The sequence below is a fragment of the Lepisosteus oculatus genome, chromosome 3, assembly GCF_040954835.1.
Source record: "Lepisosteus oculatus isolate fLepOcu1 chromosome 3, fLepOcu1.hap2, whole genome shotgun sequence".
NCBI classification, from domain to species: domain Eukaryota; kingdom Metazoa; phylum Chordata; class Actinopteri; order Semionotiformes; family Lepisosteidae; genus Lepisosteus; species Lepisosteus oculatus.
In genome coordinates, this window is record NC_090698.1 from 12,470,892 (window position 1) to 12,492,057 (window position 21,166).

At 46.6% G+C, this 21,166-nt stretch overlaps 1 protein-coding gene across 2 annotated transcripts; it reads left to right on the forward strand.

The window, feature by feature from the left end:
- Positions 1-1,799: 1,799 nt before the first annotated feature.
- On the forward strand, positions 1,800-20,261 carry LOC102689451 (hydroperoxide isomerase ALOXE3). Of its 2 annotated transcripts, XM_015340308.2 has the most exons (15): positions 1,800-2,089; positions 7,075-7,246; positions 8,898-9,105; positions 10,339-10,420; positions 10,733-10,822; positions 12,244-12,359; positions 13,252-13,424; positions 13,693-13,836; positions 14,068-14,271; positions 15,602-15,688; positions 15,934-16,103; positions 16,650-16,771; positions 17,357-17,457; positions 18,974-19,144; positions 19,473-20,261. In XM_015340308.2, exons 2-15 carry the CDS (start codon positions 7,100-7,102, stop codon positions 19,653-19,655), a joined length of 1,998 nt encoding a protein of 665 aa, XP_015195794.2. In that variant the 5' UTR covers positions 1,800-2,089; positions 7,075-7,099; the 3' UTR covers positions 19,656-20,261. The 2 variants fall into 2 exon arrangements, with proteins under 2 accessions (XP_015195794.2, XP_015195795.2); XM_015340309.2 differs by lacking the exon at positions 15,602-15,688.
- The last annotated feature ends 905 nt before the right edge of the window (positions 20,262-21,166 follow it).

The following is a 21,166-nucleotide window of genomic DNA, read 5'->3' on the forward strand; positions in this document are numbered from 1 at the left end:
CCGCTGTGCAGTGGGAGATCTGCTGCCTGTCACAAAGTGGGGGCAGCACTTTAGTGGTTTTCTTTGTTCCAAAAACGGTATTTAAATGACCTGTTACTCGTTTTAACGCCTAAAAAGGACATACTTCCTCAAAGCACTTTACAGGTAATGGGGACTCCCCTCCACCACCACCAGTGTGCAGCCCCCATCATGATGCTGCAACAGCAGCCATAGTCCGCCAGTACGCTCCCCACACACCAGCTCTCAGTGGGGAGGAGAACAGAGGTGAAGCCAGTTCACAGAGGGGGAATATCAGGAGGCCATGATTGGTAAAGGCCACTGGAGTAACACCCCTCCTCTTTTTAAGAAACACACTGGAACATTTAATGAGCACAAAGACTCAGGACCACAGTTTTACAGCGTATCTAAAGGACGGCACCTTTTTACACTATAGTGTCCCTGTCACTGTACTGGGGCATGAGGACTCACATACACCCCAGGGTCTGCACCCCCTACTGGCCCCACTAAAACCTCTTCCAGCACAGCAGCAACCTTAGTCTACCAGGAGGTCTTCCATCCTGGTACTGACCAGGCTCACACCTGCTGAGCTTCAGGGGGTTGGCAGATGTGAGTTGCAGGGTGATATGGTATGCTGGCTGCTTGAATCTTTAGACCTATTTTTCTATATAATTGTACTACAAGTGAGGTGTGGAGGTTAGCAGTTCTGGGGTCCTGGAGTTAATTCTAGACCTGGTGTGCTATCTGCATGGAGTTTGCATGTTCTCCCGTGATTGTGTGGGCTTCCTCCACCCTGTCCACAGACAGGATACTTGTTGGCTGATTGGCTTCTGGGCGAAGTGGCTCTGGAGTGTCCGTGTCTCCGTCCTGCGATGGACTGGCCTCCCTCCGGAGTGGAAGGAGCGGCTAGAAGACGGATGAATGAACATACAGCCCAGGTGCTAATTCAGCACTTGCCCCTAATGGCGATGGAGCGGGCCGGGGTGCGCCTGCGCGGTACACGCCATTCCAGAAACGAGACTCCTGGCACGTTCGCGCGGTGAGGGAGCCGGGTGCCGATACGGTTGAGCGGGTGAAACTTTCATTCCGGAGAGATAACGCTGAAATACAGCGAATGCGTCTCTGTTGTTCTCTTCTTACGACCACGAGGAAATAAACTTATCCTCGCCGCAGCTTCGATTGTGGAGATTAAAAATGTACATGTAAATATCTCGCGCCACTTCCCCATCCTGTGACATTTAAGTCTCAAGTGCATCGCTTGTATGACTCTTCAGCAGCTGTCAGCTCTGCTGAAAAACAGCTCGAGTTCTGGGTTAGTGCGAGTGACATTTGCAAATTATTAGCCATTACGCGCTTAGGTTTAATGTTATCTAATATAGCTTTTTACATATATATATAAAATTTAGAAAAACAGCAGCAAGAATAACTTTAAATGTTAGTTTAATGAACCCCTTTCATTTTATGTCAAGATTCAAGATTTGTGTTTTTTGACCAGGGGGATTTGCCATGACGCTTTGCAGGTATCTCGTATACTTCAAAATGAAACACCACCACGCAGTGTGGTGTTTGGCCTTTCCGAGTTGTGTTAATTGTGTTGTCTCTATCTGTCCTCTGCACAACAGCGATTTGGGATGCTCGTCGCCGTAAAACCAAGTACAGGAGGCACCCTTTACACGAAGGATGGTGGGAGTATGGAACAAGGTGCCTAGCTATGGTGGCAAAGTCGATACTCTGGCAACTAGAAGACCTGGGCAGGGCGAATGTCCTTATCTTGATGGCAGACTTCGACTTACGCACAGAACGTGCCGATGTGACGCGCGCTGTCAATGTCAAACATAGTTCCCAAGATGCGCCATGTCAAAACCTCGCTTACAACCCCACCGCAAGCCAAAACAAACACAGAAGCAAACAGACTTTGACACTTTGCCAGAGACTTCTTTTCTGTTGTGCTCCCACAGGGCAATCAGGAAATACAGCAAACCACCCACGCACGACTCAGACTCTTAAGAGCCGGCGGCTCCGGTCTCTGTGTGATTCAGCCCTGGGCTTCGTCAGGTCGTAGCGTCGCCTCTCGCTCTCCTCGCGCAGCCTGGTAAGACCGCCCTGCGCCACTTTCCGCGCGCGTGCAGAATTACGGTGCAGTTGCAACTGACCCCAGTTAATAGAAATGTACTGTGTTTGCTGCGATAGCTATGCGAGTTTTAGAAAAACCGTTAGGTTCTGCCTGTGCAACACAGATGTTTACCGTCCCGCTCATTAGATTATATTTGCTTACATGTACCTTGTGTCATGGTTAGAGTCACCTATAATATACGTGAATAGTATTATATTTCTGAGCTTAGTTCCGCTGTAGTGGATACGGTATTGGAACTGTCTCGGTGTTATTTTTTGGGGGGTAGTATGTGTATTCATGTCAGTACTGGTACTATAGGATTAAAGAAATATAAATATTTATGAGTATATAGAGTTTATAATAGTGTATATACACTAGAAACGGGCAGGCAGCACGGTGGCGCCGCGGTTAGTCTTGCTGTGTTGGTTCAGTTGCTGGGGGGCCATCTGCGTGGAGTCCGTGTTTGCGTGGGTTTCCCCCCACAGTCCTTAGACATACTGGTAAGTTAATTGGCTTCTGGGAAAAGCCAATGGAGTGTGCCTGGAGTGGGTGTGCGCATGTTTGTGTCTGTGTCTGTCTGCCCTGAGATGGACTGGTGTCCTCTCCAGGATTAATCCTGCCTTACGCTTGTAATTGGATGAAACGGTTAGAAAATGGACGGGCGAGTGGCTGGTTTTATAGGAAGCGTGTCGCAAGGAATACCATGTGGAAAGGAATCTAGGTAAAAGGAGCACTAACACCCAGAAAAAGCAGCCACGCGCTCTGTAAGACAGGCCCGTCTCCGTCTTTCTTCATGGCCGTTTCCCGCTCACCGCGTCTGTTAAAAAACAGTCCTTTTTTCCCCGCAATCCCTTTTCTTCTGCTGCAGTTGTTTTACTTTTTGGTGACCTGGGCCCGTTTTGCTACAAGTGCTCTTCACTAGCGTGTTCGCTCGGTCCATTGCTCCATCTTCCTGGCCGGCTAGCCGACTCGGTTCGTACTGAGCTGCAGCGCTCCACCCTCCGTGAAAGTGCACCGGACACGGGTGGGGAGACTCGCCGCGAGGCCGGGGCAAGCAGAGCACCTCCGCGCAGAGGGTGGTCGGTTCTGAGATGAGGCTGGCGCACGGATCGACAGCTCGCGAACCCGGAGCGAAGAGCTGGAATCGCTTCTGCACGGCGGCGGCATTTACTGGCGATGGTGACGCCGATGACCTTCAGAAGCATGAATTGATAAGGCTGAAGCTGGCCGCAGACGAAGCCCCAGGAAGCTTTGGCACGCTCACTGCTGGTGACCTGCATTCAGCGTTGACTCGGTTTCTGAGAGGAGCTGTCTGAGATCGCTTTCACAGCTGATTTCTGTACTTGATTAACCACTCACGGCGGGCGAGATGCTGTATTCCCTCCCTTACATGCGAAGATTAAAATCTCGTCACAAGTATTTGCAGTTGCAGCGCACAGAGTCCAGCACAGCCGAGTGATGCAAAGCGGCTATGTACTGTATTATAAACTGTTGTGAATTTGTGGTCTTTCTGGTTCATTCATTTACGGTCATTTATGGCAGCGGAACCAGAAGACATATTGGGAGAGAGCGAAGAGTATTGGACGAGAGAGAAGAGAGAATGTTGTTGTTCGGCAACGGACTATCATAAATGCTAAAGCAAGGAAGAAGACGAAATCCGAAACCGTTTCAAAAACAGTCTCTCGAGCAACGTGAAAAAATCCATGTGAGCCATTCACCCCTCCCCTAAAAGTGGAATCAGGTTCCAAGTCTTTGGGTCAAAATGCTTTTTTGTTGCTGATGCTTTTTCTTCGGTGGCTGCTTGTACGTCGGCAGATCATTTTAAAAAGAATGTTTCATTCTCCGCTGGCAGTGTGATGAAACTGAATGTCACCTCGTCTGACCCTGCAGAAAAGTAGTGACACATCGTGTTCATTCGTGTTGAGCAGGCTCGGCGCAAAACCGGCAAAGAAAACTTGACAATAGCGCTGTTGATTCAAAGTACTACTGAATCCATTTCATGTTGTCTGTCCCAGTACAAAATGACACTTTTATCATTTGGGGAGGATAACGGGCTCTTTCACGTTCATTCAAAGTAAACTATATAAGGTAAACTTAGCAACAGCTCAAAGCTTTGCACTATTAAATGCGTGTACTATTAAATATTCCGTGTCCAAAACACACCGCAGGTAAAAGAATATTCATCTGTCGAAATGGAGTGACGAAATAAAAGCTTTATGTCAAAACGTCGTTCCTGGAATACATACAGTATGAATCTAAAGTAGCCAATGACATTTATTTACATACAATATTATACATTTTAAAACTGTAAAAAGGTTCATTTTTCCTAACACGTGAATATTGTATTCTCCATGGCAATGTCTCTCCGCTTTGATAGGTTAGAAAGTGGGACGTCACCATCCCGCAAGGATTTGGGGGTAATTCCCTTCAGCGGAGTCGCTCTGACTCGGACTTCAGAGAAGGGCGCCCGTAAATGTCTGCATTGGGATACGGCCTGAAAGAGCAACAGTAGCTGTAAGTGTGATGGTGTCAATATGGCAGTTTGGAAAGGCGGTGTCAGATTTGCTAGAGGGGTTCACGGTGAGCCCCTGTCTGCCTAGCACTGCTCCAGTGTGCCCCAAAGACTCCCGTGCTGATGAGGCAAGCGAGACCTGGACTGATTTACATAATAGAGGAGATATACCTGTCCCCATATTTGCAATGGAAATCTGTCAACGTCCTAGTCGTATGGGTTGTTATGATCCCAGCTGCCTGAGCTCCAAGTGCACAGGCAGTTAAAACTGTAGCCACCTTTCTGTCTCCCTGCCCTTCTCCTCCTTCTCTCCACATCTCGTTTGGCTCTGGGTGTGTGGAACACGCCACCCAGCCATGCTGTTGAAGACGATACGCTGGCTTCTTTCAAGGATCCTCTGGATGAGATCCTGCAATCGGGGCAGGAGGCACTTCTTTACACAAAGAGTCGTGGGAGCGTTGAACAGGCTACTGTACCTCGTCCAAACTGGCCCCTTTTCAGCATTGCAAGCCTCCCAGAGCTCACATTTCTCATCGCCTCGAGTGACACATGAGCCACAGGACCCACGTGGTGTGCATGTGGAAGTGTACTTAAAACAAAGAACAGGAGGACACGTCTTTCCACAAAGGGTGGTGGGTGTATGGAACAAGCTATCCAGTCATGTTATTAAAAGCATTATTTTACAATGGGTGCAATCCCCCTCTATGAATTGGCTACATTACTTTGTTCTCCTCCCCCCCCCCCACCCTTCCGACAGCAGGCGGAGCGATGCGCTGGTTGGAGTATTCTCGGTCGCATTTAATGGCAACATCAGCTCAAAGATTTGGTTCAAACCACAAAATGGAGATGGACGTGCCGACAAGCAGATCCTGCTGATGTGGGATTAACGCTAGGATGAGAGATTTTACAATGGGGTGCTGCCACTGTCTCGCTGTCTTAGGTTCAGTTCTGGCCTGGGGTGCCCGGAGTTTCCATGTTATCTCCTAGTCTAAGTGGGTTTTCTCTGGTGTTCCATCTAGGCTAATTATAGTCTGCAGATTGTCCCTGTGTGTGCCCCAGAATGGACTGGTGTGCTTGCCCATGGTATATAATCCTGTCTTGTCCGATGTGCTTCTGGAAAGGGCTCTGGTCTGTCACCATCATTGCCATCTTATCACCTTTCTGATAACAAACAGATTTTGAATGTGAATGTGTGAAAGTCTTTTGCTCATGCACGTGTGTGTGTGCAAGCTTCTGGGCTGGATTTGCACTCTGCAGTCCACCACAGTGTTTGACTTCCCCCATGTGCTGACATGCTATACAGATTGGCTCATTCTCACTTTGCAGCCTCATTTGCAACAGTAAACTGTACTTGCAGCAGGACAAAGACTCCATTGTCTCAGGGGGGGACCCTGACTACCAGACGTTGGCCCTCTATTTCACGGCTGATGGCACAGTTTCTGTCGTGTTTGAAGGGGGATCCACCGGTTTCACCTCTCCCTGGGGCGACCCAATCTGGATTTCGCTGTTCATTCTGGTTTTGGGACGTCCCACATCTTGACAAGTCATAGTCCAGTATTTAGGGGTCTGGATTTTGTTCCATTCCCTGCCTTCACTTCTTCTTCCATCACGTCACTCTGCGCCTCTGTGAGGGCTTTATCTTTCTTGTGTATTGCTCTTGGTGAATCTCACCGTATAAATCACAAACACATACATACGCAAAAACCAGCCACAGTCGGACTGGAAATGAACACTGTAAAAGAGAACTACTCTGTCCACAGGGCCGTTGATTGGATGCTGAATTCTGAATCTGCATTACGAGAGCTGTGAAGATCCTTCTGCTCAAAGAAGGCAATTTGTCAATTAATTGAATGCATGGAATGTCTTTTTTCTCAGACTATCTGGCAGAACACCAGTGTTATGCAGGAATATCATGAGAAGCACTGCTCTGGAATACTTAAGCCAGTTCCCCACAGAGACAGAGACCTGGGCTGTATTAGAAGACTGGAGGAAGGGACAGGAGACTCTTGTGGGAGGATTTTACAAAAGTCTTCAATTAAATTAAACCTTTATTGTGTTCTGGGGGGAAATTGTTTTACGGCAGTCCAGTACAACAATACAACAAGGAAGACCAATACTGCCAACAGAGAAGACAGCACAACAATGTTGCAGGAAATAAGAGACTTACTTTATGTTGTCTGAGAGCAATATTACAGTATGGATGAAAGAGTTTTTTACTTTTATGACTGGGGACACAGAGACGTCTCCAAGACGGTAGTAGTGTAAATTCACAATGGAGGGGCTGAGACACATTCCATAACACTACACAAACCTTTGTTTTATAGAGGAAATGTGAATTAATTTGATTTGACCCAATTATCTTGCTACTCATTTTCACCATTTCTTTGCAGCCCATTACAATTTAATTACCTGTTACAGCCTCTACCTGATGTCTTTTTGATTGGTCCTGTAGGCTCCTCCCTGGAATTTAGCCAATCATGGTGGAGTATTTGGTTTCTGTGACAACCTCAACCGCCCCCCAGGCGGGGTCGTTCAGCTCTGTTGGGGTCACCTTGATTGGCACAGAGGGCGTCAGTCCAGAGGTCATCCTTGGCTCTGGGGACTCCCCCCTCACTCCTGGCTCGGTGAGTATGACAGGACAGGCTCAGGAAACCACAGGCTGGCATTTCCTGCTCTCTAGGGCACTGAGATTGTATTCACAGCCACTACCCTCCCAAATTATTGTGTTATCACTACCAGTCTTGAATAAGTTGTGTATATATATATGATTGTGCAGGAATCTAACATCAATGCACATAAGAGCCATTGATGCAAAGCCACCATATGTGGGATTATGCCTGAATGCCTCTATGTCAGAATCCCCCCAGAAAAGGGAAACTTTTAGCAGCGCATCTCGGTCTGGCCGACAGTGTCTTGTACAGACGAAGTGCAGAATGCAATGATAAGATGACCCTGGAGCGCTGAGGAAAGGAAGGCACACACGAGAAGGAATAGTAGCCACACACAAAAACCTGTGCGCACATGAAAGATCGAGCACGCACACCAGAAAAGAACAGTGCTTGCACAAGAAAAAGGACATGCTCTTAAAAGCAATGTGCACACAGAAAAGTATGCACACGAGAAAAATCGAGCATGCACGAAATCAAAGCACACTGGAAAAAGGAACGCACTCTAGAAAGAAGACAAGTACTTACAGAATTGTGTCATAATTCTTCCCAACACCTCTGGGTTGTAATCACATCACTCATCCTCAATCATTTACTTTTGGAAGGGTTAAAAGTATCTTATGTTTTTCATGATCCTTTGAGAGCTTTTACTTAGCTAAAATATATAGGTTTCCTCCTTTTCAATTCTTATGCAAACATGATTCCATTGCATTGAATGAAAGACTAAGGCATGTTTAAGCCTGTGATTTACAGGTATAATTACCACAGGTTTGTCACCATCAGCCTTGTCATCATCATTACTCCTTCCTATGTCGCTTAACAGTTGCCAGATGAATGGTGATACAATTCCTTAAATACTTGTGTTTTTCTAGTGTGCTTTGATTTTGTGTGTGCTTCATTTATCTTTTTTTTGTGTGTATAATGATTTTGCATGCACTTACATTTTCTAGTATTCCTTTTTTTTGTGTGTTCTGCATTCGGGACCAATCCGGGATGAAACCGAGCTGAAGGTTATTAACCGCCACTGTCAAATTAGCAGCACAACAGACTAGGATGGTGAGACAACTCTAGTGAGTGAGCCTCTCTCTGCCACCTGCCCAGGTCCCCCCTACCCAGCATCAGCATTTCAGTGAGGTCTTGTGTTCATAGTGTAACGAACGCCCCAGGTTCTGTCAGCAGTGTGGGGAATCACAGGCTGGAGAGGAGCTTACAGTTTTATTGCCCGTTTCATCACAGTGGAGTGTGATGATCATGAAGCAGAGATAGAAAGTGTAGGAATCTGCTGGACAGTGTAAGTTTGTAAATTGTTGTTTCTTTAAGTTGATCAATGTTTTTTAATGAACTTAAAGCTAATGCATTAGTAATGTAATTATCATATAAGGGAGGGTTCCTCATGTGTTTTAATCATAAATCCATTCTCTGTGCTGTAGTACAGTATCTGACAGAATAGGGGTGGACTTGGTTAGATGCAAATTTAGCTATTCAAGACCCTGTTGAGAATCTACTGTATAGACTTTCATCCCTTCCATACATGATTGTACATGACCATCAGTTCAGAAGGCAGAGTGCAGTGCAATGTCCTGATTGGTTGTATGTTGTCCCACAACAGACGTGTGCCTGTATACTGAAGACAGAGATCCTACTGGGCACTGTGGTGCTAATCCAGCTGAGGAAACAGAGAGTTCCTAACTTCCCGGACCTGGACTGGCACTGCCAGGAGGTCTGTGTGGAGACACCAAGTGGAGAGAAGTGTTGCTTCCCCTGCAATAAGTGGATCCAATCGACAGATGGCGCCATTGAGCTGTGCAGTGAGCTAGGTGGGTTTTCCCTGCTCACAAGAGAATGGTTCCAGGAATACTGGACCAACATATGCCATCTGACTGCTTAATTACGATAATTAATTACTAGTATTAAAAAGCAAAGGAAGCGTTTCTGTGTCCCCAATCCTCCAACCCTAAGGTCAGAGGGGTGCAGAGAGGAGTTCTTGATCTGTAATGGTTCAAGACCGGTAGCCAGTAGGACATCCAGAGCTGTCCAGTCAGTAAAATCCTGTGGTTACTTTGGTGAAAAATAGGGCATTGTCCCACAATTATAGGGGAATATAAGATAAGATCACCTTTATTTATTTAGAAATTCATCATCCCTTTCATACACTTATTTGGGGAAAGTGTTTATGCCTACACAGTCCTTCTGTACATCTGAATACAGCACGCAGCATTACACATCAAATCTATTCTACATGATTAACTCGTTACAACGTAGTCATGACATGTTGAACTCACCTAGTTTGTTACAGGATAATTGGTTTATACTGGCACAATGGCATTTACCCCTGCCATTTATTTGTATTGATTGCTTTACAAATGAATATTTGTATCTACATTTGGGAGAGGGAAGACGTAGATATTCAGAATTAAGATTACGAAAAGGATCTGATATGATTTTTTCCACCCGCCTAATCATGGTTTCTTCACAAATTGTCTGCATTGGTGGAGTGGTTGAGTGGCCGTGGGACATTAAAGGGGCTCTTTCCATACAGCAGACTGCGAGTTGGCGAGAATCTTTTAGGCTTTTCGTCTAGGGATCTTGCACGCCCCCTGTGTCGCGGAACTCAGCATCTCTCTGCAGCTGCTGTTGAGAGCTGGGTGGTAGGTGTGAACTAACAGTGGCAGTGTCTGCTCACTCTGAAGTGCTGTGAAGGACAGCTGACCCACTGTAAACTTAAGGCTGCCTGTGGATAACTCTTCATTTTAATTACAGTTTTGCAATTTGAGTTTTCTGATTGCCTCATTTGGCAAACTCCATCCATCCATTCTCGAACCGCTTCATCCAGGTCTGAGTTATGGGGGAAACAGAGTATCCCAGCAAGCAATGGGGGCAAGGAGGGGTACACACTGGATGGGACACCAGTCCATCACAGGGCAGACATAGATTACACACTCACACTTGGGCCAGTTTTCCCAGAAGCCAGTTAACCTCCCAGCTTGCCAGTGGAGTCTTATGTCCCCTCTCTCTCTCTGTATTTCTGCACTTGCCTGTGGTTTTCTCAGTGAGCACACTGAGCTCAGAGACACTGCCGATACTGAGAGACCACAGGGCCAGGGAGCTTCAAGCCAAGCAGAAGATATACAGGTACCCTGTCTCTCTGGCTCTTTCAAACCTGTCTGTCCAAGTCTCTCTCCCCATTTCTGCATCAGTATACAGTCTGTCTGCATACTGATGATGTTCTTGTCTTTATTTCTTCTGTCTGGTCTTGTGGACTGCATGTATTTGTGTTTCTTCATGTATTTGGCTTTTTGGTGTTTGTAAGTGGTGATCCAGTTTATCTCTGCTCCTCTGCAAAGGTTACTTCTGTCTCCATTTGTTTCCCTGTGCCTGGGTTTCTCACTCTCTCTCTGTCCCTCTGTGTGTAAGCTGTGTGTAATGTGTGTCTGTGTCCCATAGGTGGCGCACTCTTCATGAGGGTGTACCTCGCTGCATCGACATGACCAGTCTGGAGGCACTGGTACCCAATCTGAGATACACTCGTCAAAGGTAATGACCGACTCACGTGCGTGTCTCTTTGTCATTCTGTCTGCCTGAAACTTACCATCCACTACCGGCATCACGGATGCTGTAGAGAATGGAACCACTCGCTCCAATCCCCCACACTTCTGAAAGGCATTGAAATTACCTGTGTTTGAGCCTGGAGGTCCAGAGCTCTCTGATTTGGTGCTGTGAAGCTGTCGTGCACGTTATTAGCACTGTTATCCACTGTTAGAGCTACTGAAGAAGGCTACAACAAGGGCTCAAATTCTGGGTCTCAATGAACAGTTATGCTAAGTCTTTGGGAGGCCAGGTTCCAGAGCTGTGCTGTTACTGGTGACCCCAGTGTCCTCGAGTTACAGCTTGATCTAACTGAGCTCCACCTGATCCAGGCTGGTCTAGGAGGTCGGCCAGTCAAGCTTGGAGAACCCCGGTCCTGTGGGGTCATGGGCCAAGCTTACTGTACCAATTTCTAAGGATGTGGAACACAATGATGCTGCAATGGTGTGTTTAATGGAGTGATTCTGAGCTCTTCTGGAATATGAGTGTACATCTGCTACCGACAGCCTTCTGGGGACAGCATGTCTCAACACCTCATATAACGCGAATGTTTCTAGAGGAACTAGAAGAACATTTAGAGCAGGATTTTTTCTACTTGACCCTTGACCGTTATCAACTGTTCCCCTGACCCTGGTATAAACCTGGAGAGATTTCAAACGGCTTCTGCAAAAGGTGAATATTCAGGCCTCTCAAGTCCAGCACTGTTTGCTGTTTCAGAAATTCTGTAGGAGAATGGACTTTGTGTAGAAGAATGCTTATTCTGGTCTTCACTCACCCAGCATGAAAGAGCTGTATGTATTTTAAAAATAAAACACAGTGGATCATATAACAATTGTTAAACTGCCTGCTCACTTCATTTGTTTATGCAAAATACTTATCACGGCATCAAGCTCCTCAGCTTCCTGATGAAAAGGCCATTCTCTTTGTGTGTTATTAGAAGAAAATAGGTGTAACTAAATAACATCATTTTGGCAGTTACTATAATCTCTGTTCCAAATTCAGGTCAATGTATCTGTACTTTCTCTCTCTCTCTCAGAGCTAGACAAACAGGGTGAATATCAGCATTACATCTTTACCTCTCGTTTGCTCTGTTTCTTTATAGTAATGTACTGTATACTGTAGAACTCTCAGTGCAGTGTCAATGTACTATAGTGTTCAGTGTGTATGTATTAACCCCTTTCTCTCTCAGTGCAGTGTTAATGGACTGTACTGTCCAGTGTGTCTGTATTAACCCCTCTCACTCAGCGCAGTGTTAATGTACTATAGTGTCCAGTCAGTGTGTCTGTATTAACCCCTCTCTCTCAGTGTAGTGTTTATGGATTTTAGTGTCCAGTAAGTATGTCTGTATTAACCCCTCTGTCTCCCTCCAGTCCAAGTACAAATCTTCACTACCTGAGGGGATTTGCAGAGAGAGCTGAGTCCTGGGGGAGCTTCCAGGAGCTGGAGAGACTTTTCAACTTGAACCACAAGGACAACACCATCGCACGTACACACTCATTGCTCTCAGCACCTCTCTCTCTCCTCATTCCCACTTTCATACTCTTCTGTCCTCTATGTGTGGAAATCCTTCGTTTAAGTCCTCTGCTGGCAGTTGTTGATTGTTGTTGGCTTAGATGTAACACTCCTGAATATTCACCTAGTTTTTGAGAAATCCAACAAGATGGCCAAACCATGTGACCTATCAGGCCACCACAGTCCTGCGATGCTTCAGGAAAAGGTAACCACTTTATAGACATGAATGTTTTGGCAGACAATTCATGTTTTTCCCTCTGTAATGGGGGCACAGAGCTAGACAAACAGGGTGAATATCAGCATTACATCTTTACCTCTCATTTGCTCTGTTTCTTTATAGTAATGTACTGTATACTATAGTGTTCAGTGTGTCTGTATTAACCCCTTTCTCTCTCAGTGCAGTGTTAATGGACTGTAGTGCCCAGTGTGTCTGTATTAACCCCTCTCTCTCAGTGCAGTGTTAATGTGCTGTAGTGTCCAGTGTGTCTGTATTAACCCCTCTCTCTCAGTGCAGTGTGTCTGTATTAACCCCTCTCTCTCAGTGCAGTGTTAATGTACTGCAGTGTCCAGTGTGTCTGTATTAACCCCTCTCTCTCAGTGCAGTGTTAATGTACTGCAGTGTCCAGTGTGTCTGTATTAACCCCTCTCTCTCAGTGCAGTGTTAATGTACTGCAGTGTCCAGTGTGTCTGTATTAACCCCTCTCTCTCAGTGCAGTGTTAATGTACTGTAGTGTCCAGTGTGTCTGTATTAACCCCTCTCTTTCAGTGCAGTGTTAATGTACTGTAGTGTCCAGTGTGTTTGTATTAACCCCTCTCTCAGTGCAGTGATAATGGATATTAACTCTTCCTCTCTGCACCTCTCTCAGGGTATGTGAAGTCTCACTGGCAGGAAGACAGTTTCTTTGGTTATCAGTTCATCAACGGCTGCAACCCATTCATGATCCGGCAGTGTCGCCACCTCCCGCCAAACCTGGCTGTTACCAACGAGATGCTCTGCCCTTTCCTGCCCGAGGGCTCCTCGCTGGAGCAGGAGATGGAGGTGCGTCTTTCTCAAGGATAACTGGGAGACGGGAGAATGGATAGATGTGCATTGAGCCCTGCATGGGACAGGGATATATATAGTGTTGAGAATTGATGTGTAGAGGACTGGGTGCACAGTGCTGAGAATTTTGATATATGCTGTAATGGACTAGGGTCCAGGCTGTTGAGATTTGGCGTATAGACTGTTGAAAATATGGGTATAGGTTACAGGACTGGGGATGTGATTTCATATTCTGGTTGTTTCTGTGTGTTGTTCTTTGTTGCAGCACGGAACTGTTTTCCTGGCAGATTATGAGGTTCTGGAAGGTGTCCCAGCGAATCGCCTCAATGGACGGCAGCAGTACCTGGCCACCCCTCTGTGTCTTCTGCACTGTGACCAGCAGGGGGAGCTGAAGCCCATTGCCATTCAGGTAGAGAGAGGACAGCGTCTAGTGGAATTGGGGGCATAGGGGTTTATTTTAAGTGTCATATTTTGTTATAAATGATATAAAAAGCCTACTTTACTAAGTTTTTTTTTGCCAAATTAACCTTGCATGGAATGGAAATAAGAGGGGATGTATCTCTAGTGTGTTTGAAGTGATTGTCTTGGTCCATACAATTCTGAATCTAATTAATTCTCATCTCTCAACCCTTGGTCTCAGCTGCAACAGCACCCTGGGCCTCAGAACCCTGTGTTCTTGCCCTCTGATTCTGCGCCTGACTGGCTGCTGGCCAAGGCATGGGTGCGCAGTGCTGACTTTCATTGCCACCAGCTTATCTCCCACTTCCTCAGGACTCATGTGGTAGGGGAGGTGTGCTGCATTGCCACCCTCAGGCAGCTGCCGGAAATACACCCCCTGTATCAGGTATGCTGATAACTCGCAATGACGAACACAACTAAATGCTCCAAGATTGACACAGCTACACACTGATTGATGATTCACAGGTCAATAGCACAAAAATACACACTGAAACACTGCCACACAGGTTATAATATACACACTAATACATTCCATACTTGTCAGGGATGAGGTTTTGCAATAAGCAAGATTTGGCAGTGAATATCTGTGCAGTCAAACTTCCAAGGGGAGGCCGCTGTCAATGTTGAGAAATCAACAACAGTGCACAGTTTTCATGACAAATACAAAAACTTAAATCTTCTCAAAGGCAGTGTTTCAAGGGTCTTACTAGCCAGAATATATTGAGCATTGAGTCCAGTCTCTTGGTGACAGGGAAAGGGGTGATTGTGTTGGAGGAGCCAGAGATCCCCTGGCCAGAACACCCCAGATCCCCACCTTATTGAATCCTTTTTACCATGATCATGGATCATGGCCAAGCAGTCTATGGCACTGGATTGAGGCTCCAGTCTCTTTGAAGGTGTGAGAAGAATCCATCTAGTGACACCAGTCTTTTTAAAGATGTCAAATATACCAGGATTTTAGGAAATTCAGAAAGAAAATCCCTAACCCTAACCGTGAGCACCCCCCCCCCCCCATACACACAGGGATAGCCTAATCATTTGGCCAGTAAGTATACACTGTTCCTTCTGTAATAATAATTAATAATAATTGCTTACACTTATATAGCGCTTTTCTGGACACTCCACTCAAAGCGCTTTACAGGTAATGGGGACTCCCCTCCACCACCACCAATGTGCAGCACCACCTGGATGATGCGACGGCAGCCACAGTGCGCCAGAACGCTCACCACACATCAGTGGGGAGGAGAGCAGAGTAATGTAGCCAATTCATAGAGGGGGATTATTAGGAGGCCTTGATTGGTAAGGGCCAATGGGAAATTTGGCCAGGGTGCCGGGGTTACACCCCTACTCTTTTCGAGAAACGCCCTGGGATTTTTAATGACCACAGAGAGTCAGGACCTCGGTTTTACGTCTCATCCGAAGGACGGGTGATGTAGTGATGGGACAGTTTTGGGTCTCCCTGAGGCCATGTTTGAGGTCAGCCTACGCACAGGGTGGGTTTAATGTTTGAATAGTGGCCAAGATGAGCATTCAGATCAGCCGGTGGCCTGTAGTGCAGCTTACACACACAGACACTGCCGAGCAGCCAGAAGCAGGGGCATAGCTGCACAGGCTTACTGAAATACTGATAATGAAGTGAAGTACAACATTCACCTGCTGAGCGACAAGAAAGCCTACCAAACTTACTTTGAAGCTCTGTTGCCCTCCCTTTCCAGGTGCTGATGCCGCATGTTAGTACCACTCTGCAGATTAATATCCAGGCGCGAGCCTCACTCCTGGCACCAGGGGGCGTGTTTGACAAGGTGAGCACAGGTGCTCCCTGGCCATAATGTGATGGTTGCTCCTCTCTCTTTAAGCCCCACAGTGAATGTATTACTGGACTGCAGCTGGACAGACACTTCACACCTGTTAAGCAGCCCAAATTTACTATCACCCTTTTTTCAAAATCTTGCTGCATCATAAATTGTGTTCTGTACTGAAGGTTTTATAGACTCTAGCTTTGTTCTTTGTTGTATTGCTGTGTTTTTTGATCATGCCATTTCCCCAGTCTTCTGCCTGTGGTCTGGAGGGGGTGTCCGCCTTGCTTCGCAGAGCCACAGAGCGCCTGTGTTACAGCGCCCTCTGTCTGCCGGAGGACTTGCAGGACCGAGGGATCGACAAGCTGCCCCACAACTACTTCGCACTGGATGGACTGAGAGCGTGGGGGGCCATCAAAAGGTATGGTGAGAGAGGAAAAGACAGGCTCTGGCACTCTGAGGTGGGCAAAAGAAAGAAAAGCTGTTCAAATACTTCCCTGCAAGGTGAAAGAGGTAAAGGGTCACTAGCAATCTTTTTTAGATCTGTTGCTGGAGGAATAGGACACTGAGAGGCTGAGTAGAAACACTCTCTACTCTAATGAAATGAAATTACACATGAGGTACAAGTATACCCAAAACAAGCAGTTTTATCTCTTTTACATTTGAAAGAAGATGCTTTTTGAGTCCTTACAAAGTCCATTTATTTGATGTGAGGACTTTCTCAGATTGGTCCTCATGGATCCAGTAATCTGTGCAAACATTCACAGCACTCTGTGTGGGAGACCAGTATGGAACACAGGATCTGCTGGTGAAATACTCCTGTTTAGCTGCACCAGCTAACAGCACCACCTGGTGCTGGGGTCACTGTTGGTCCAGTGATCTCCAGCCTCTGCCCCAAGCTGAGTCCATTGCTGGTGAATCGACTCGGAAGAGCCTCAGCAATCTCTCTCTGTTGGGCTGAGCGCAGGTTCGTTCAAGGGCTGGTGGAACTGTACTACCCCAGCGATGCAGCGGTGCAGCAGGACTCGGAGCTGCAGAACTGGATCCGGGAGATCTTCGTGGAGGGCTTCCTGGGCCGAGCAGAGTCAGGTCAGGGAGATGGGAGTCATACTGGGAGTGGGACTGGTGAGCGAGATCTCACAGTGTTAGGCGCATTCATCATCAAGTGAGCTTCTGCTGCTGGTTTGAATCCATCATAAAGCCTCCACATCCAGGAGAGAGCCTACCACAGCCAGTTTGACCTGTTAGGATCTCCTTGTGGTTAAATTCAGTGCTTTTAACTAAGAGCATTGCTTGGTAACTATTCCTCCGTCCACCCTCCTACCCAGTTTCCAGGCTTGAGCTACACTGTAGCGAACGGAAGCAAGATCTGAACAACATCACCACACCATGAATCAGATCGTATCTAGCCCTCACACTGCATTCATGTTATTTCTCTTTTCTCAGCTGCCCTAAGGGAAGTATACAGACCATGTCAGTTAATTTGGAGGGGATTGTTGGGGCGTGGGAACTGGAGTTACACTGAATGCCCCCTCCCTAGAGAATCTGGTGGTGTCTGAGGGTCTTCCTTTTCAGCTCACAGTAGGAGGGAATGTCCTGCATACTATGAATTCTGGGATCAAAGGGGCACCTCCACTCTCCTGATTCGCCTCATGTCTGTACTCCCGTCTGCAGGTCTGCCTCAGTCCTTCCAAGAGCGAGAGGAACTCACCCAGTTTCTTACCATGGTGATCTTCAGCTGCTCTGCCCTGCACGCTGCTGTTAATTTCTCCCAGGTTAGAAGTGCCTAGTTGTGGAACAATGTTGTGATCAATTGTTTTATTAGTGGGAGGGTTGATGAATTAGTGTGTGAACCTGTCTGTTTCCTTCTGCTCCTTGGCTTCATGTTTACACTTAACCCTCTGTGTTATGGAGGCAGGTTGCATGGCCTTACAAGCTTAGTTACCCAGACCAGAGCCAGGACAGAAGGCTCCTTGAACAAACCAGGTTGTTCAAGTCTCTAGGAGGCTGAACTGGGCTGCTAACATTTAAGGGTTTTCTACTCTCCTGCTGTGTGTACTACTTACTGAACCTCCTTGTCCTCTCCATCTCTTGGACGGAGAAGTCAAAGCTGTTGTTACAGACTCTGAAGCTGCAGCTGCTGTAGTTGAATCCCTAGGCTATATAAAATGTTTTGGTTCAGAGCATCTGCTGAATGATGGTGTGGTAGCGCAGTGGTTAGCACGGCTGCCTGGTGTGGAATTTGTTGTCTCCATGTGGGTTTTCTCTGGGTGCTCTGGTTTCCTCCCATAGCTCAAAGACATACTGGTAGATTAAGTGGAAAAACTGGGAAAATTAACCTGGCCCTGGTGGGAGTGTGTGTGTTTGTGTCTGCCCTGTGATGGCGTGGCGTCCCATCCAGGGTGTATCCTGCCTTGAACCCATAGCATGCCAGAATAGGCTCTGGTTTCCCTACGACCGTGTTTTGGAATGAGGGGATAAGAAATGGATGGATGGATCTCTGAATGACTAATTATTATTGTTGTTGTTGTCGTCAAGTTAGTCCACCATGTGTTCTTGCTCCCCCTTCAGTGATGTCCTCAGGAAAATCAGGTCATCATGTAATTACTATAACTCCTTGGGACAGATCAGATGGATGATGAATCCCCTGCAGCAGGAAACCTGTCCTGGCAGTGTGCTTATGCAGCCTGCTCCTTCACAGTTCCACTGTGAACTGACCTGCAGCTGGAGACAGCTGGTCAGCCAAAGCAGGTGGAAATGTGAAATGTTGGGGCACATCTGGGCAGAGTCCACCAATCAAGCTGTGGGGCTGGGTCCCCTGTGCCTACAAACAGTGCCCAAAATCCTTACTAACCCACTGGTAGTCCAGACATCAGTTTTGACTCATCCAGAGGACAGCACTTCCTGCCTTACAGCATCTTCCTGTCATCATGCAAAAGTGTTGGTTTTTACAAGCTAGTCCACAAGAAAGAGCACCAACTGCTGGTCCTCTAGCACCATTCCCAGCAGCCTGGTTTTCCTTAGAGATCTCCCATTCCAATCCAGATCAGGTCCAGCTCTGAGTAGTTTCATGGTGGTACAGTGTCTGGATGCTCTGTATAGGCTCCCTGTAGCTGTGATGGAGAAGAGAATGAAAATTATGGTGATATGTAGGAAGACAAATTCCAAACTGTTTCAGTTCATCTCACTGCTCGTCTTGAATTCAATGTAGCCCCTCACTTACCTTTCTCTCCATCACTTTCTCTTTTCTTCTCCCTCCGGATTCACCCTGTGACTCATTCTCTCTCTCAGCTGGACTTTGACCTCTGGATGCCCAACTGTCCAGCCTCCATGTGCCGGCCACCGCCCTCAGTGAAGGGTGCAGTGACCATGGATGACTTTCTGTCCTGGCTGCCCGACGTCAATGCCACCTGCTCTATCCTCATCACTCTGTCCCTGCTGTCCCAGCCTGCGCGAGATTATGTGAGTCGTTACGTTTGGTGGATAGTTCTCCTGTACCAGGGTGATCTTCCTCTCTTACTGCCTGCATCTCCTGCAGAACAATATTTGTCTTTCTGCTGATATGTCTGACTCATTTTCCAGTCTTACCCTCTTATTTTCAGTCCATTACCAAGCTTTCTCTTTCTCCCTGCTGTACAGCAAGCTTGGTAATGGACTGAAAAAAAGAGGGTAAGACAGGAAAATGAGTCAGACATATCAGCAGAAAGACAAATATTGTTCTGCAGGAGATCCCTGCCTCCATCTTTCCCGAGAGCTGTCCCCATCTGATTCCCATCTCTCACCCTGCCAGATCCCACTGGGCGAGTACCCGAAAGAAAGGTTGTTCAGGGAGGGCGCCCCCTGCAGGCTGATGGATGCACTGAGAAAGGAGCTGCAGGAGCTGCGCCAGCAGATTGAGGAGAGGAACGCCAGTCTGGAGCTGCCCTACCCGTACCTATCCCCCGATCGCATTGAGAACAGTGTGGCCATCTGACAGTCTGCGGCTCACTCCCTGTCCCACAGTCCCATCGGTTATAGGTCAAGTCAAAGTGTACAAGGATCAATATTTACACCTTTGTTGCGGATTTCATTAACACTGTCGTATCAAGACTCATGTTCGTAAATGTAGCTACTTAACTAAGATTTTCACAGAGCATCCCTGGACCTGATCTCATAGCTCCTCCCACCTGTCAGTTTTACCATTAGCTCCTCCCATTATGCTTGCATCAGATCTATCATTGGTTAATTCATAAGCCCCACCCCCACCGCATCAAACCGCCTGCTAACCAAATGAAAAAAGTTGTAGGATTTTCAAGTGTGAATACCTGAGAGAGTAGGAAGTCCATTTACAAAAAGCACGGTAAATGTAAAAGGACAGAGTGATTTAGAAAAGCTTATTGCAGTTTGATTGTTTGTAGCCGGATCTATTATTTGTCTTTTCCTCATTTATAACTCCTGTTTTTGTATAAAGCATTTGAATAAAAAAATCTTTGTCTATAAGTGAAAAGTAATCTAACTTTCAACCAACTAAACTGAAAACAAGATATATCTTTAAACTGTGCAAATTGACAGGGATTTGTTTGGAGAAGTATTCATATTTTGGCACAGTCATTATCATTGCTCCTTTGCAGTGCTGGGGCCCCGGGTTCAATTTCACACTAGGGTGCTGTCTGTGTGGAGTTTGTATGTTCTCCCTGAGTTTGTGCAGGTTTCCTCTAGGTGCTCCAGTTTCCTCTCATCGTCCAAAAACATGGGAGATTAATTGGTTTCTGGGAAAACTGGCTTTGGTGTGAGTGTGTGCATGTTTATGTTTATTTTTGTGTGTGTGTGCATGTTTGTGTTTATTTGTGTGTGTGTTGGACTGGTGTCCTGTCCATGTACCCTGCCTTGCACCCGTTTCATCCAGGGATAGGCTCCGGCTCTCTGTGACCCTGTATCGGAAAAAGTGGTTAGAAAATGGATGGATGGTATTCCCACTTTTATGTTCTTGGGCAGCTTTTGTTACCAATAAAGACATGCGAGTCTCCTGTGTTGTGATGTAACAGTAACGTAGGCTTCAAATCAGTTTGCCTCAAATCAGCAGCACAATTACCAAACGACCTGCCACTTGTAATCCTGTTCTTCAAAGTACAAAATATATTCTCACGTTTTAATCGTTAGACACTTTAAGTATTACACCGTAATGCATTTCAGTTACAAACATTAACATTACATAATAGCTAAATGCTTAAAACACTCATCAGTACTCTTCACTTGCCTCCCATTTTGACTACATTGCGTTGCTCTGCAGTTGAGGATGACATTGTCAGCGGTCCTGATCCTTTCAAGTTTTCTTGTGCCTCTCCTGGCCCTTGCGGGATCGGAGATATTTTCAGGTTTTCTCAGCCGTGTTCCTCGGCGCAGGACAATGCTGGGGCAGTGCGGGGGATGCACACATTACAGTCTATAATTTCGATCTCTAATCTTCTGCATGTTCATTTTTAATTCTTAACACACATTTGTTGA

Coding starts and splice junctions, on each gene's coding strand:
- LOC102689451 (XM_015340308.2), top strand. CDS start 7,100: ATGGTGGAGTATTTGGTTTCTGTGACAACCTCAACCGCCCCCCAGGCG. Junction 10,823..12,243: donor CTGAGATACACTCGTCAAAG/GTAATGACCGAC, acceptor GTCTCCCTCCAG/TCCAAGTACAAATCTTCACT. Junction 16,104..16,649: donor GCGTGGGGGGCCATCAAAAG/GTATGGTGAGAG, acceptor GGCTGAGCGCAG/GTTCGTTCAAGGGCTGGTGG.